The 16,465-nt window shown below is 62.3% G+C and overlaps 1 protein-coding gene across 2 annotated transcripts; it reads left to right on the forward strand.

Annotated features, from left to right (window-relative positions):
* ENDOV (endonuclease V) lies at window positions 1-15,146 on the forward strand. 2 transcript variants are annotated; one of them, XM_060645186.3, is made up of 9 exons: window positions 1-125; window positions 428-599; window positions 5,122-5,256; window positions 5,493-5,532; window positions 6,426-6,538; window positions 7,657-7,725; window positions 8,012-8,140; window positions 10,695-10,768; window positions 11,404-15,146. In XM_060645186.3, the coding sequence occupies exons 1-9, from the start codon at window positions 70-72 to the stop codon at window positions 11,555-11,557; spliced, it is 942 nt and encodes a 313-aa protein (XP_060501169.1). In that variant the 5' UTR covers window positions 1-69; the 3' UTR covers window positions 11,558-15,146. The 2 variants fall into 2 exon arrangements, with proteins under 2 accessions (XP_060501169.1, XP_060501171.1); XM_060645188.3 differs by lacking the exon at window positions 5,122-5,256.
* The last annotated feature ends 1,319 nt before the right edge of the window (window positions 15,147-16,465 follow it).

The following is a 16,465-nucleotide window of genomic DNA, read 5'->3' on the forward strand; positions in this document are numbered from 1 at the left end:
GCGCGCGAGTAGCCGGAAGTGACGCCACCAGGAAGGGACGCCACCGGAAGGGGCGTTTGGGGCCGAGCCATGGCTAGGGAGGCGGCGGAGCTGCCTCCGAAGGAGACCCTGTCGCTCTGGATAAGGTAATGGGGTCGGGTGACAGCCAATTTGCGGGGGCTAGAGCGACTCTGGGGCCGCGGAGGGCTGGGGGGAGGCCCGGCACGCAGGCGAAAGGGCCTTCGGGAGTTGTAGTCGGCGGGGTTGGCGGCGCTCGCTTCCGGCGCCGCGTCTCGGTGTAGGGGGCCGGAAGGTGAGACCGTGGAGGGGGCGTCCCCGAGGCCGGGCTCCCCGGGAAGCGGGGGGGTGGTGAGACCGGGAGTGCCCCGGGGAAGAGCCTCAAGCCCCGCGGGGCCGGGAGGCCCGCTGGACGTGTGTCTGCCCTCAGGGAGCAAGCCCAGCTGAAGGCCCTCGTGGTGGACCGGGACACGGAGGCGTGGCAGCGGGACCCCGGCTTCTCGGGGCTGCAGAGGGTCGGGGGCGTGGACGTGTCCTTTGTGAAGGGAGACAGTGTCAGCGCCTGTGCCTCGCTGGTGGTGCTCAGCTACCCTGAGCTCGAGGTAACCCCGCGGGGGCCGCCCCGCTCGGGCTTAGGGGCTGCGGGCTGCGTTAGTGAGAGAGGCGGGACGGGGAACAGGGCCAGCGTAGAACCACGCTTCTCCTTTTGTAGGATCTCGTTATTCGGTGGGGAAGCCTCTGAAGGAAAGAGAAGGGAGGTAAAAACCGAAGGAGATTCTATGTGCTTGCTGACAAGTGTAAAGGCCCTTGGGGAATCGACCCAGCTTAATATGACGCTGTAGGTTAGATTCTCACCAATCCCCTTTCCCCACTCGGGAGTTCTTTAGATTCCTCACACATGCCATGCTCTGTCTGCCTGCCTGACCTTACATTGGTGTTTCCTGTCCTGGAATATTCTCCTGGCTACCCCCTAGTTGTGTCTCAGGTGCTCTGGTAAGCACCCCTCTCACCCTGCAAGATCAGGAGTTACTCTCAGTACCCTGTCTTTTCTCTTCATTGCCCTGGGATAGGATTGGCGGATCTGCCTCTCCTCCTACCAGAATGTAAACTCCACGACGATAGAAATCAGGTTGTCATGCCCACCAGTTGTAGCCTTAGGCACCTAGCTCAATGCCTGTCATAGAGAAGACACCCAGATACATGAAGGAATGAGCAGTATGCCCGTGATTGATTTGGAGTCAACAGTTCAGGAAGACTGGACAGGGAACGCTTTGCTCTTAGCACACAGCCTCGCCCTCCCTGCTTATCTGCCTGCTCCCCACGACCGCATGTTCCTGCCTCCGTGTCTTTGTGCTTTACTCGAAAGACCCCTGGAGTCAAAATTCAGCAAAAACATACTGGGCACCTGCCGTTGCTAGGAGCTGGGTATAGCGGGGTGATGGAACCAGAGTCCCTGCCCTCCCAGGTCGCCTGGTCACTTGGTAGGATGGCCTTGGGAATAAGGCATAGACGCGGGAGCCAGACTGCCTAAGTCTTTACCTCCACTCTGCCGCTCCCACTTCAACCCCCTGGGCCTCCATTTCCTCCTTTCTAAATCAAGGATGAAAATACTATTGATAGCTAGCTGTGGTGAGGGATAAATGAGATCGTGCACGGAAAGCAACTGGTTGGCACGTGGTAAGCCCTCAAAAAATAAACATAGCACTGCTAATTCTTAGGACAGCTTCTCACTTTTCAAGGCCCGGTTCACATAGTCCCGTCGGTCTGTCCTTTTCCCTAGCTGCAGAGTTAATCACCTCTCATCCCTGTCCTTGGTCTCGTTGTTACGCAGCGCTTCTGCGTTGTACTCAAAAGTTACCGCACTAAGCGTAGGTTCTCGAGGGTAGGGTGATGCTGTGTTGTCATGGAGCCCCAGCACGGAGCAGAGTGCCTGCTGCTTGGATGGAGTCGGCACCCGTCATCCTGTGCTCCGGAAGCTTGCACTGGGAAAGGGTTCTGGCAGAGCCTGGCGCAGCGGCTCCCAAACGCCTAATCGCACAGATCTGCCCCGTCAGTCTCCGGAAGCGTGTTTAGAAATACAAATTCCATAGGCAAATCCAGAGACAGAAAGTAAATTCCTGGGTGCCGAGGGCTAAGGAGTGAGATAGATGCGGTGTGAATGTTAACGGGGGTGAGGTTTACTTGGGGGCGGTCATGAAAGTATTCTAGAATTACACGGTTGTTCAAGTCTATAAATAACGAGAACGTTGAATTATACACTTCAAACAAGTGAACTTTATGGTAGTAAATTTATCTCAATAAAGTTTTTAAAAAATGTATTGACCCCAGAGCCCCGACTCATTTCCTGAAGAAAAAAAAGGTCTCCCAGTGGACGGCCTGGAAACCCGCTTCTTTAAACAGCATCCCTGTGATTACAGAGCACAGCCGGGGTGGGGAGCACTGAACCACCCTCCAGGCAGCCAGGAGTCCTTTCCTTGGTTGCCCTGGCGGATGGTGGTCTCACAACGCAGCCCGTTCGTAGTTGGACACCCGGTTAGTGTGTTCTTTTCCACGGGAAGCTGAATTGTCTGTGGCGTCGGTCCATCCACTGTGCCTCAGGCGGCAGAGGCAGGACAGACCTTCCCGCCATCCTCCTCAAATGTAGTTCCTCCCCAGTCCGGCAGAGCTACGTGCAGCCTGAGACGGAGTTTGTAGGGGCACCACTTCATCGACCCAGGTCGAAACCTGCAGACCTTCACAGAGATTCCGACCGTCCACGTGGTGCTCACACAATTGAGTTTTTTCCTTTTTCCAGATCTTTAAGCTGAAAATGTGTGAACGTTGAAAGAATAATACATTGGACACCTGAATAGTCTCTACTTAGATCCACCTGTTGCCGACTGATTTCTGTGTGTGTGTGTGTGTGTGTGTGTGTGCGCGCGCGCGCGCGCGCGCGTGTGCGTGCTGAGGGATTCGAAAGTGTCTCCCGGAGGTGACAGCTCACCTCCGAGCACCTCAGCAGCCCTGTCCCGAGAATGGCCTTCTACGCATGACAGCAGTGTCGTTACCGGACCTCGGAGCGGTCATTATAATCCTATAGCATCACCTGAGTCCCTTTCCACGGCTCATTTCCCCAGTTTCCTCTGAAGTATTGTTTTGTTTTCTGAGCTTATAAAGGTTTAACATTTTTTTAAAGATTTTTTTCACATCTTTTATTTATTTTGAGAAAGAGTGGGAGGGAGGGAGAAAGAGAGACCCCCAAGCAGGCTCCGCAGTGTCAACAGAGCCCGACGTGGGGGCTCAGTCCCATGAACCGTGAGATCGTGACCTGAGCCAAGATCGAGAGATGGGCGATCAACCTACTGAGGCCCCTGGTCGCCCCTTAAGGTGTATTTTAAATCCACTCTTGCTGTTAGACCGTGTGGGGAGTGACGGGTTGTCCAGTATGTTGCCTGTGTTTCCTTTACTCTTTTTTTTTTTCTTTTTTTTTTTTTCTTTTTCTTTTCACAAGTTTCTTCTTGATCTGCCTGGCCTTCTGAACGTGCGGGGTCAGATTTCCTTTTATTTTTGGAACATTTTTCGCGTTGTGGTTTTAAGTGCTCTGTTTACTAGTTCGGCTCTCTTCCCTTGTTTTTCTTCTGCAGTCACGAACTCTGGTCTTTCTGTCTTTCTTGTGTTTTTGTGTGTTTCCATTCCAAGTTTTTATTTTTTGCCTTGTGTTCTCCACGTGCCGTTTAAGAATAGTTCATTTTCCTCGGCCGCACAGCTGGCTACGGGCGGCATTTGTTTCATCACTGATGGGCTTGGATTATTTCTGTCTGGGTTTGTACGGCCTTTCGCTGCTCATCCAGAGTCGGGTTTAACCGGGTCTGGAGGGCTGGGGTCTGGGTGGCTGGCCGGGCTTCTTAGCTCGTGAGGGACAGTGAGGGGTGGTCGCTCCAGTGAATGGTGTCCTTTCCTGAGGTGAAGACAGGCAGCACGCCTTCTGATTCTTGGCTCTGTTGTTTCTGAAGAGCCTCACACTTCTGACCTCGTTTTCTTCACCACAACCCTGCAGGGCTCTCCTGCTTCTCCCCTCCCCGAGAAGGCCGCTGCTGGCCCTGTGGCCTTCCAGGCCTCTTCCTCCAGGTCCCGGCTGGCCGGGCTGCCTACGGGTCTCGTCCCGTAGGTGCCCCCGGCCTTGCCCAGTGCGCGCCTAGAGCGGGCTCTGCCGTCCCGGGCTGTTTACTTCTGCACAGAGGTGCACACCAACGGTCCCAGTAGGCTCATCCCTCGGTTACGCTGTGAGATGGGGTCGGGGAGTGTTTGCCCTCTGCTTGTAGATCTCTGGTTTCTGGAACTTGTGCGGACAGATTCAGAGATAAGCGGCCATCATCCTGTGAGAACTCAGGCCACGCTTGAACTTCACGCGTGTTCCTGTGAAGTCACCCTGTCGTGTGGGGCTCAGCACTCCGGTCTGCTGGGTTCCCTGTGAGTCCGGTGCCGCGGTCGTCGTCACGGGAGACCCTGCCCGCTTTGGGTCACTGGCAGTTGGAGAAGGTTCCCGGGAGTCATTGACAGAGATGCTGGGGCACGTGCCCCCTCCCTCGTGGGGGGCACAGGTGGGGAGAGCTCAGCTTTGGGGGAGGGCTGAAGTTGTGGTTTCGAAAGGGCCCTGGGGCCCTTTGCACTGTCCTGTCCCCGGGAACCCCTCTTCTCTTCCAGATTGCCCAGCTCTGAGGCCCTGCCTGTCCTTTTCTGAGTCTCTGAACTCTTTCCACGAAGCTGGGGTTGCCTGTCTTGTGGCTGCTTTCTCTGTGAAGACCCGGCCTCTCCTCCCCCAAGTCCCCTGCTAGTGGGGAACAGTAACATCCTCACTCTGGTGCCGCTTCACACACGTGCTTCTTGTGCTCTGTCTTCTCTGAGCCTCCCCGAAGCCCAGCGGGGGCGGCGTGGGGCGGCGGAGGGGCTCGAGGGGGCCCCGGTGCTCGCCTGGCCACCTCACACCTGCCCCCCCAGAGAGGGAGGCCGAGAGGAGGAGAGTTGGGGGGGGACGGGAGAAGGGGAGGGAGCAGGCAGCAGCGAGACAAGGGCTGCAGGGTGACAGGCTGAAGGCCGGCAGGAGCCGGGGGCCGTGCCTGCCGGTGACCGGGTGCCTGGCGACAGGTGGTGTATGAGGACTGCCGCATGGTTAGCCTGACGGCTCCCTACGTGTCGGGCTTCCTGGCCTTCCGAGAGGTGCCCTTTCTGGTGGCTGCGGTGCGGCGGCTGCGGGAGAAGGAGCCCGGCCTCGTGCCCCAGGCAGGTACCTCGACTCCAAGGAGAGAGACCCTCTCTTTCCACCCAGGAGGGAAGGCCACGTCACCCACTGCAGGCCGAGGTCTCTGACCTCCCTGGAGAGGGTGCGCTTTTGCCGGATCTCCCAAAAAGCCTCCCACGCCCAGAAGTGGTGAGCCCACCCCACCTGCTCCAGGCTGCCCCGGCCTGACGGGGGAGGGGCAGTTCGGCTGGCTGACTGTCACGTGTGGTTCTTCCAGGTACTCCTTGTGGATGGAAATGGGCTTCTCCACCACCGAGGTAACCCTGCCCCCGAAAGACAGGGCCCAGAAGGGGACGGTTCTGACGGTCCCCTCACAGAGGGCCTGCCCCCTGCCCAGGACCCTCTGCTGCCGGCCTGGCCCTGGCCGCTCCCCCCTGGGCTGGCTGTCCTGGTTAGGACCCCACCCAGTAAAGAACCTGCTTCTTGTCACCCCCGCCTCTTCCCTGCCTGCCCCCTGAGGCCTCCCCTAGCGCTCCATGCTGGCCCGTCTCAGGTGCCCTCGGCCACTCTGGTCCTGACTGCTGCTCAGCTGGCCTGTCCCGCCGCTACCCACCCGGAGCTCTGACAGGCCCACTGAAGCCGGACAGGAGTGCCCGCTCCCCACTGGCACTGGGGAACTTGCCCCCGCCTGGGTGCCGGGGTGCTGACCCCAGAGAGAATGACTGAGGGAGAAGTCACGAGCCTGGGGGTGGGGCCGCACAGGGATCTGGGAAGGGCTGGCATCGGACGTTTTGGCCACTGCCTCGAGAACCCTGGGTGCCAGCGTGTGACTACGCACTGCCTGGCCGGAGCCCCAAGAGTGTGTTGGGAGGGTGACGCAGAGGCCTGGTGGCAGCTGCAAAAGAGAAAGGATGGAAAGTGCCAGAAAGCGGAAGGAGAAACGGGATGAAGTATCGTGAGCTAATCAGGCTCCTAATGTCGCCGAAGGGAAGGGGGCGTCCTCCGCCTGGTGACCGTGAAGCGGGGCGAGGGCCACATTCCAGGTCAGGTTGGCCGTCCGCGTCCTGGCTCTCCAGGGCTCAGTCTGCCGATAGGCTTCTGTTTACCTGGGGAGCTGCGGCGGGTTCTGGTTTGTCCCCAGTCTCCACGCTGTCTCTGGTCGCCTTGGCTCGCTGCCCCATGAGCCCAGCCTCACCCTCTGCCCCTGTAGGCTTTGGGGTGGCCTGTCACCTCGGCGTCCTCACGGACCTGCCCTGCATTGGGGTGGCCAAGAAACTCCTGCAGGTCGATGGCCTGGAGAACAACACCCAGCACAAGGAGAAGGTGAGGGATGGGGCGATGCCCTGCCCCAGGGGAGGGCAAGGAGAGGGCCGGCGGGGGTGCACAGGCTGGGCCCGTGCCTGTGCCAGCCCCAGAGCCTGCCCCGTATGAGCCTCTGTTCCCGCCCTTGCCTGCTGGCACCGTCCTCCCCGTCCTGGCTCCCTAACCCGGAGTAAGAAGGACCCACTTTTCTCTCTGCGTGGCCTGTGTGTCCCTCACGGCTCGGGGGTCACGGCAGGAGACTCCCAGGCCGGAGGAGTGCCCTCCGAGCTCTCCCAGCCTCCTGGGCACAGGCTTGCCTCTCCCATCCCCGCTACGCTTGCGCTGCTGTGGTGCCCCGTGTAGGGGAGGGGCCTCAGGTTATTGCGCGCAGGACATTTGGGAGCCCATGTGGCCCTCTGTACTCGTCCCCACCTTCTCCCAGCATCTCCCTCCTTCGGCCCCCTCAAGGCTGGCTTTGGGAATGTGGCAGCCACTCCGGAGGGAGCCGGAGACGTGCCCAGCCCCACCGCTAGACGGCTGATGCTGAGAACAGTGATCACGTCTGTCCCACTCCTGTGGGCATTCCCGTGTCTGTGCAGAATAGTTCTGTTGAGTTGACGGGGACCCCAGAGCAAACTGACGTGACTCCTGAGACACTCGGTGGACCAGTCCCCACCCCCTAACAAAAGCCTTGCTGGGGTGAATCCAACATGCCTAAGTCCCTCGCGGGAGAAAGAGCGGCAGGCGGTGGTTCCGGCCCAGGTGGCGTCCGTGGGCCCACCGGCCAGGCCGGGCGGGTGGGTGCCAGCCTTCGTCCCGGCCTGGCAGCTCCCCCTGTCAGCACCGCGGCCTGGGCGGGCTGCCCCTTCCTGGGCCCCGGGCACCTCGTGCACGGAACAAGGAGGGAACTGAGGTCCGACAGCCTCGTCGGGGTTGGACGCTGCCGGGGAAGGCCTCCCGGACGCCGAGCCCGCTGATGGCATGGGGGTGGGCACGGCCTGGGCTGCAGCCCACGCGCAGACTCGCCCGCCCTCTCCTTGCCTGGCGACTGCACGGCATCAGACATGGACAGGCCTGCCCTCCGCCCTTCCCCGAGAAAAGACTTCTTCTGTGTGTGTGTGTGTTTTCCTGTTTTCCAGATAGGACTCCTGCGGGCTGGAGGAGACTCGTTTCCTCTGACGGGGGGCTCTGGGACCGTGCTGGGCATGGTGAGCGTCCAGGGGCCTGCGCGCCACCGAGATGGCACCCACAGAGGGGCAGGCGCCTGTCCGTGTGCACCAGACCCTGTCCACCTCCCCCTGCCACCCTGACTGGTCCCGGGGGGGGGGGGGGGGGGGGCGGGGGCCTGCGCCTTTCACCCCTGCCCGGCACCCTCGGCTGTGCCGAGGGGAGCTCCGGGCTGCGTGTGCCCCACCCGGCCCCCGGATGCGTGGTCGGCCCGAAGCCCCCAGGGCTTGTCTCTACCGTGCCCTGACTTCGCCTGCCTTGTCCCAGGCCCTGAGGAGCCACGACCACAGCACCAAGCCGCTCTACGTCTCTGTGGGCCACAAGATCAGCCTGGAGGCGGCCGTGCGCCTGACCCGAGGCTGCTGCAGGTTTCGGATCCCGGAGCCCGTGCGCCAGGTGGGTGGGCCGGCATGCGCCTCCTGGACTTCCCTCGACGCAGGTGCCTGTGGAAGGGCCTGATGGCGCCACGCTGGGCCCTGGAGGGAGGGGAGGGGACCAGAGTTCATCCTGGGGCCCTGCTCCGCCCAGGCCCCGGGTCTGCCGTGCTCCACTTCTCCTCGGCCTCCTACGCACCCTACCAGGGTCACTGGGAGAATCTGCTCAGGCGGCACAGTGTCCTGCCAACTCCCAGCCATCCCCTTGGGGGCCCGACCCGCCCCGCCGGCCTGTGGGGGGGAACAGCCGTCCTCTGCTGGGGAGGCTCCGGCTGTACCAGAGTCCTCGGTCAGAAGATTGCAGGATGCGGCTGTGCCGGGCACCTAGCACCTAAAGTGGGGTGGGGGGAGGGTGGGCAGAACTTGGGGGAACAAGGTGGCTCGGCTGGGAAAAAGCTCAGCCTGTAGGAGACGAGAGCTGAGCTCAAGATGGCCTGTGGGCCCCCGTTGGTGAGCTCAGTCGTGACAGGGAGTCTCGTCCTAGGTAGGTGTGTGTCCCAGAGAGGCCCATGGAATGAGGACTCGTGAGAAGCTCTCCTCAGGAAGAGACCAGCCAGAGGAGGGGGAAAGGTGGTCCAGGCCCAAGGACCCCCATCTGCAAAGGCCCTGGGGTGGGAAGGAATTTCATGCCAGGAAAGCGAGAGGAAGGTGTCGCTGGAGCTGGGACCTGGGAGGCGCGGGCCCGTGATCGAGGCTGCCCGGATGCTGGAGACTCGCCCACAGGGACCCGGCTGTGAGTCCCGGCCTGCGGCTCTGTGGGCGGCTCCGAGGAGCTGGGGGAGCCCGTCTAGAGAACAGGCGCTGGCCTGTGCAGGTTCCCGGTTTAGTGCGGCCACAGGACGGGAGGGCAGGGTGCCTGGAGGTCTCCCTGGAGCCTGCTGCTTCCGCCATCTCCCCATGGCCTGTGCCGGCTCAGCTCTAAGCGGCTGGGCAGAGGAGCCCCGGCCAGACTGCCGAGAGCCAGTCCACACGGCCCAGCGCCCTGGTGACACCTGGCTCTGCCCCGGCCCTGGTGCCCTCGCCTCCCGCCGCCTCCTGGGGGCCTGGGACCTTCCCCAGCTGCTGATGTGCAGGGCGGCCTGCAGGGGGCAGCAGTAGCCCACGTGCGGCCGTGGCTCCCAGCCCCTGCTGCCCCGGCACCGAGCTCCCACCAGCCTCAGCCTCCCTGTCCCTGTCCCTGTCCCTGTCCCTGTCCCGGGCTCCGCTGGGTTCCTAGGTCGTGGGTCTTCAAGCTGTGACCTTCACGCCCGCCCTCCCCTTCCCTTCCCTGGAGGCCTTAACTCTTCCCTTAACCCTGTCTCTGGGAGAAATCTAGCAACTCTCCCGAGACCCCTAGAGCCAAGAACTCTGTGGTGCTGGCACAGTCCTTCCATGCCTCTCTCTGCCCCCCGTGCGGACAGTGACCCCATCCTTGCAGGTGGAGAATGGCCTGTAAAGTACCTTGGACACTTCCAAGGCAGGCAAGGACTGTGTGTTTGCCCTAGAGAGGAGCCTGCCAGGTTCCTGGGCCTGCCCTCCCAAGGGGGAGAAGCAGCCGCCTGTGCCAGGACCCCGCAGTCCCCATCCCCGCTCTGGCCGTGGGGGGAGGGCCCTGTCCCGCAGCCCCGATCGTCTCTTGACCCATATTCATCCTGGGCCACTGGCCTGTCAAGCACTTTGTTCTCTTTGTTACTTCTGGAAGCCCCCAGGAGAGGCTGAGAGAGGGGATTTCGGGCCTGCTTTTTCTCTCCATGGAGTCTGTGAGTCCCCCCACCCCAGGCCATCAAGGCAGCCCTCTGGTGCCAGGCGTGGGCTGTCTGGTCAGGTCGGTCCTGGCTGCTGCAGGGAAAGACAGGAGGGTGGGGGGCTTCCCACCAGAGTATCCCAGTGCCCTCCCCCCTCCTGCCTGCTTGTTCACTCTGGAACAGCATTTGGAGGGATTAACTGCTGTGACCTGTAGTCTTGTGGCCTGAAGGGGGCTAAGCCCATCTGAGCCAGGATCAGGGGCCTTCCCGAGGCCAGTGCGATCACCCTGCGGAGGGGCCGGTGTGTGGGAGAGGGTTCCATTCCGGCCTGAGCGTCTGTCCCTCCAGTCTGCCTTGGTCCCGTCCGTCACAGTGACTTTGCAGGACTTTCTGTAGACACTTCCCAGGGAGGGGGTCGTAACAGACGCGAGCTGGGGAGACAGACTGGCTGGGCTGAGGAGACTCCTCGGAGGAGGGGGTTCAAGCAGAAGCGAAACCTACGGAAAGCACAAGCCACAAACCGAGCACGAGCCGAGCTGCCCCCGGAAACGTGGGGGACGAGCCAGAGCCTCCACCCCAGCCGTGCACTCGGGCCCTGCGGGGACTTGGCCATCACAGGGCCTTGACCGGGGGGCCTGGCAGTGTGTCGCCCACGGGGCTGCAGCCTTTGTCCCTGTGGCGGCCTGGAGTGCCCTCTGTGGGCTCTCGGGGAAGCGAGAGCGCCTCCACCAGGCCGTGAGGTGGAGGCTTGTCCCGAGGCCACCACCTCTCACTGAGCCGCCCTCTCCTCAGGCTGACATCCGTTCTCGAGACTACATCCGCAGGACCCTGGGAGCCCCCACGACCCCCGCACCAGGGCAGGACAGGTGAGTACTGGGGGCACCCGCAGGGGACCGTGTGGGGCCGTCCTGGCGGGATGGCTTCTCCGCGGTGCCGGGCGAAGGACAGAGTCCCTGCTGGGGTGGGACACTGAGGCGGCAGGATGTGGGGCCTGGGCACCCCATCAGATGGACCGGTCCTCGTCCTGGCTCTGCACCACCAGCTCTGGTGATCACACTCCCGGGCCTCGGTTTCCCTATCTGCACGCCAGGCACGGTGATTCCTATGCCGGCAGCTTCTTGTGGGGGAGCCTGGCACGGATGTCACAGCCAGCAGGGGCAGGTTATCTGGCCCTGACAGCAGCACGAGGCGGACACTGTGACCCTGCTTTACACGTGAGGAGACTGAGGCGTGGCCTTGATGAGCAGCAGAGAGGCTCCAGTCGGCGTTTCCTCGAGCTCCTTTTTCCCGAAGCCCAGGGCTGTCCGAGGCCCAGCTGGGCTGCTTTGAGAACGGAGGGACCCCCGAGCTCCCCCAGGGACGGGGGCTGGCCAGCTGGAGCGCACACGGCACGGTCTGCTCCTTCTCGAGTCAGCAGCAGCTGCGGGGACCACGTGGGGAGCACGGGGAACTCTGGGCCGGCTCTGCCTTCGATGCTGCCCTTTCTCGATGTCCTCACCAGGAGCCGGAAGGTACAGAGGCCAAAGGGCGGCTCGGAACAGCTCGAAGATGAGGGCAGGCCCCCCGAGGCCCACGGCCAAGGTCCCGAGACAGCAGAAAGCCCCAGACCCACGCGCCCAGCAGCGGCGAGCGTGGAGCCGAGCTGCGTGCAGTGAAACCCTCCAGCCGCCCGGCTTCCCGCTCCTGCCTGGACGGTCACGGGGCCGTGGTGCCCACGGCAGCTGGTGGAGCGCCCAGGCCGCAGGACACACTGGCCGCGCCGCCCACAGGGACGGCCACGGGCCTGGCCACCGCCTGCCCCGTGGTCTGGGTCTCGAGGCTGCAGGAGCTCGGCCGAAGACAGATGTCACGTGGCAGAGCGCCAGACCCGGAAAGAGCGTGACGTGGCTTTCCCAGGGGCACAGGAAGGACGTTCAGGGTTCGTGGGGTTCAGGGTGTCTTTGTTTTTTCTCTAGAAGCACCCCAGGGGGCTTAAGACTGCCCGACTGCACGTGCATTCGTGGCCTCTCGTCCGGCTGCTCCTTCACGTGCACACGCCGTTGCTTTTTTGCCTTCGCGATTTTATTTTCCGGCGTTGGTTTTCACACCAGCGCTTCCCTCGTCTCTCAGGCGGCCGCTGAGTCGCCTCTGCCCTGACCCGAGAGGGTGCGAGCTAGGGCGGCCGGGCCCTCTGCTCGCGGCTGCCCCGCCCGTCTGCCAGCCGGCCTGCTGCAGGCACGCGAGGGGCCCAGGGGGCACGCGGGGTGGTCAGGTACCCGATGGGACGGGTGCTGGTGGCCGAGGGGTGGGGCGTCGGGCCCCGCTGCCCTGGCTGGGGCCGTGAGGGCAGGCGGCCCCGTCTGGGAAGCCGGTTGAGCACGTCGCACCCCGACTGCAGGGCTGTTAGCCTGCCCTCACTGCTACCCGCCTGGGGCCCTCCCCTGCGCTCCTCCTGACCCCAGGCCCGACCCCCGGGGTCCTTGAGAGTGCCTCTGGCCCCCTGCTGGCCCCTCATCTCCATGTGGGCGGCGTGGCCGCACCCACAGCCCCCTGTGCCCCACGGGCCAGCTCGCCCCAGGCTCCCTGCACACTCTGGCATTTGCTGAGAAGTACGACTCGAAGAGGTTTTTCTTGCCATTCATACGTTTTCTTAAGCTTGTTTATTTATTTTGAGAGAGAGAGCGAGTGTACATGAGGAGGGGAGGAGAGAGAGAGCGAATCCCAGACAGGCTCTGCACCGTCAGCACAGAGCTGACGAGGGGCTCAAACCCGTGAACCCTGAGATCATGACCTGAGCCGAAACCCTGAGTCAGACGCTCAACTGGACTGAGCTCCCCGGGTGCCCATTCCTAGTGTTGCTCAAGGAGCCTCTCGTCATGGTTTAGACGACCCAGACACGTACGGAGGCCCTGGGTGTCCGCACTCCCTGTCCCCTCCCCGGTGTCGCCTTCGTTTATGAGGAGTGAGTTCTTGTCCAAGGCCCAGACCCCTGGTGGAAACGGGGACAGTGAGCCGGCGGGCTGCAGTTGGGGCCGCACCCTGCTCTGCCTGTGCCCCTTGGGAGGCCCGGTGGCTGCAGGAGGCTGAGCCGGGCTCCCCACTTGAGGGAAGCAGGGCCGCCCCAGGGCGGGTGGGGCTGTGGGTCCCCCCCGCCCCGGGTGCTTCTGGGCTCTCCGCCGTGGCCCGGCGGGGTGAGCAGGTCCCAGCAGCTTCCACAGGTGCCTTCAAGGGGACTCCCGCACGTGGGAAGGGCCAGGCCAGGCTCTGTCCTCCTGTCTTGCTCCCCCCTCCTTTCTCAAGCCAGCTTCCGCTTCTGCCGGCGCTGGGACCAGGACCCCTGGCTCCCGGGTGCTGTGCCCCTGACATCAGACCCTGCGCCCCAGCACACGCAGCTGTCATCTCACCCCTGCGCTCGGTGCCCCGGCTCTCACTGCTTTGGAACTGAGACACGGGCTGTCCCTCGAGAAGGCGCGACACGCCTTCGGGAGGAGCTCTGAGGCTGAGACCTCGCGCTCGGAGCCTGTTTCTGCCCGGGGTTCCGAGCAGCCCGGCTTGGGTGGATGGAGTAGGAGAATGTCTGTAGTCTGTCACCCGGTGCTGGGCACACTTACCCGGAAACCCCGCGGGAGGCCAGCAGCCCCGGGGGCTCGGCACCTCGCGTACCTGCCTGCGTTCCCCGCGAGGCCCTGGTGAGACCTGGGTGCTGGGAGGAGGGTCCGAAGCAGGACAGGGAGGGCTGGCAACGGAGTCGTGGCCCTGCCCCACAGAAGGGCACAGAGGTCCGGGCAGGCTCCGCGTGGTCCCAGAGGTGCCCAGTTTCCGCCCCCACCCCGGTCTCCTCCCCTCGGCAAAGAGCAGGCCAGAGCCCTTAGAGGACCTTCAGACAACTCACCCGACTCGTTTATGTTTTGAAATTCACGTCCCGTCACCAAAGCTGCCACTTCAAGCGCATTTAAGTTGTACGAAGCGGTTTCTCGTGTATTCAGACCTCGTGCCGTCGTCACTGCCGTCTAGTTCCGGGGCTTTCCATCGCCCCAGAGGGGCCCGGCCCAGCAGCTGGGGCACCGGGTCGCACGCCGTGCGGCCCTTGCGCTGGTTTCCGCCAGGTCTCGGGCCCAATGTTCTCAGCACCAGGTCCTCCCGCGTCGCACCGTGGAGCAGCGCGTCTCTCTGCGGCCAGGCGCTACCCCCTTGTAGGGACAGAGCGCCACCGGCCTCCGCCCCCCGCGGCACCCGGCTCTCTCTGTTCGGGGCCCTCAGGAACAGCGACGTACGAGTCTCTGTGTGAGCTGTGTTTGCGTCGACTCGGGTCTGCACCGGGGAGGGGGCTCTGGGTCCCGTGGCAGCTGTGTGTTTACCTTTCTGGGGAAGAGCCAGGCTGTCTTCCAGGGCGGCCCGGCTGGCTGTCCTCGTGGCCGTGAGGCGGAGCCTCGTGGCTCCGACCTGACGTGGGGCGCCTGTCGGCGTGACGGTTGGCCTTCTGTACGTCTTTCCGGGAGACGTGGCTGCCGGGCTCCTCCCGTGCCCCGTCCCCCACCCCGTGCGGACGCACGCGCTCTCCCCCGGCCCTGAAGGGGCCCTTCCGGGGGTGCTCGGACGCCACGGCGTGTGACACGTCCGGCCTGTCTGTGCTCGCATGCTGCTGGTGCGTCTGGCGTCACGTTTAAGGAGCTGCTGCCTAAGTCCCGCGAGTCCTTTGGCTTCAGCCCTTACGTCTGGACCCTGGGCCCACTTTGATGACACGTCAGCGTTTACGGACGGCTGTTCCGGGCCCCTGGCAGTTCCTTGCCACTTTCAGGGCCGGCTGTCCACTTCTGCACAAGGGCAGAAAAGGGTTCTGACGGGCACTGCGCCGACCGCCTCGCGGCGCTCGCTCGGTCCTGCCGTCCCGCGCCTGGGCAGCGATTTCACGGACACCTCTGTCAACTTCTTTCCACTTCCTTTCGTGGTTTTCAGCGTACGAGCCTTCACTCCTTTGGTCAAATTCTGTTTGACGCTATTTTACCGGCTTTGTTTTGGGATTATCCATTCCTAGTGTGTTCACGAGCGTATAGGTTTTCGGGGCGCCTGGGGGGCTCAGTCAGTTGAGCGTCCGACTTCGGCTCGGGTCACGATCTCGCGGTCTGTGGGTTCGAGCCCCGCGTCGGGCTCTGGGCTGACAGCTCGGAGCCTGGACTCTGCCTCGGATTCTGTGTCTCCCTCTCTCCCTGCCCCTCCCCCACTCACGCTCTCTCAAAAATGAATAAAGATTTTTTTTTTTTAAAAGAAATACATCTGGCTTTTGTGTCTTGTATTTTGCAACTGTGCTGTGGTGCGTTGGCTGTAATTGTGTGTGCATGTGCCCGCTTCTGTGCACACGCACGTGTGTGCGCACACACATTCTTTAGGGTGTTTTCCACGTAAGATCATGTCACGTCAGAGAGAGGTGGTTTTACCTCCTCCTTTCCCATCTGAATGCCTTTTCCACCTTCTCCCAGCCTGACGGTCCAGCTGGAACTTCCAGGACAACGTTGAATAGAAGTGGCTATTCTGGCTCCTGACGTCCTTGTCTGGCTCCTGACTTTAGGGACAAAGCTCTTGGTCTCTCCCTGCATGTGCACACAGGTGGGCACACACACTTAACACGCATGCACACGCACACAGCGACGGGCACAGACGCCCTTTATCGGGTTGAAGGAGCTCCTAGTTTCTCTGTGTCTTTATCACGAACGGGTGTTGGATTTTTTGAAACCATCGAAATGATTGTTTTCCTTCATTCTGTTAATGTGGTGTGTTACACGGGCCGATTTTCACATTTTGAGCCGTTCTGCATTTCTGGAATAAATTGCACTCGGTCATCATGTACAGTCCCTTTACTATGCCGCTGGGTTTGATTTGCTAATGTTGAGCTGAGGACATTTAGATCTATATTCGTGAGGGTTATTGGTCTGTAGTTTTCTTGTGATGTCTTTGTCAGGCTTTGATATCAGGGTGACACGGGCCTGCAGGAAGAGAACCCACAGCAATGTGGGCCCGTCAGCCCTTCTCACGGCCAAGCAGGGCACCGAGCACGGGTCAGAGACGAGACGGAGACTCACAGCCCATCCGCCCTGGGGATGCCGGCGTGGATACAGCCAGCACTTCTCAGAGGGGGGTCGGCTTAGGGGAACAGGGTGCAGGGGTCCGGGGTGGGCCAGGCTGGGAGCTCAGGTGGAGGGGCCGAGGTGGGGACCTGCCAGGCCCAGGGGTGGGTGTGGGGAGGGGGCTCCCAGGTGGCATGTCCTGCCCACCCCACCCCCACCCAGGAGCTCTCTCGCCCCAGCGCAGAGGGCACGTGCGGGCCTGCGTGTGGTGGTGTCTCAGATCCTTCCCACGGAACCTTAAAAATAGGGCCGAGACGGTGTCAATCTTCACAGACCACAGCCTGCCCCAGAGCCAAGAATAAGTCCGAGCCACTCAATAATTCAAGTCAGATCCAAATAGACTTTCCTGTTAACCCGGCGGCCTCTGTGCCCCTTCCCGAGGCCCCCACCCTGCCCAAGGGCCGGGAGTAAGAGGCTCCCACGAGGTGGGTTGGCCTGGACGTTGTAGGTCTCTTCACTTTG

This window comes from Panthera onca, chromosome E1 (genome assembly GCF_046562875.1).
Source record: "Panthera onca isolate mPanOnc1 chromosome E1, mPanOnc1 haplotype 2, whole genome shotgun sequence".
In the NCBI taxonomy this organism is placed as follows: domain Eukaryota; kingdom Metazoa; phylum Chordata; class Mammalia; order Carnivora; family Felidae; genus Panthera; species Panthera onca.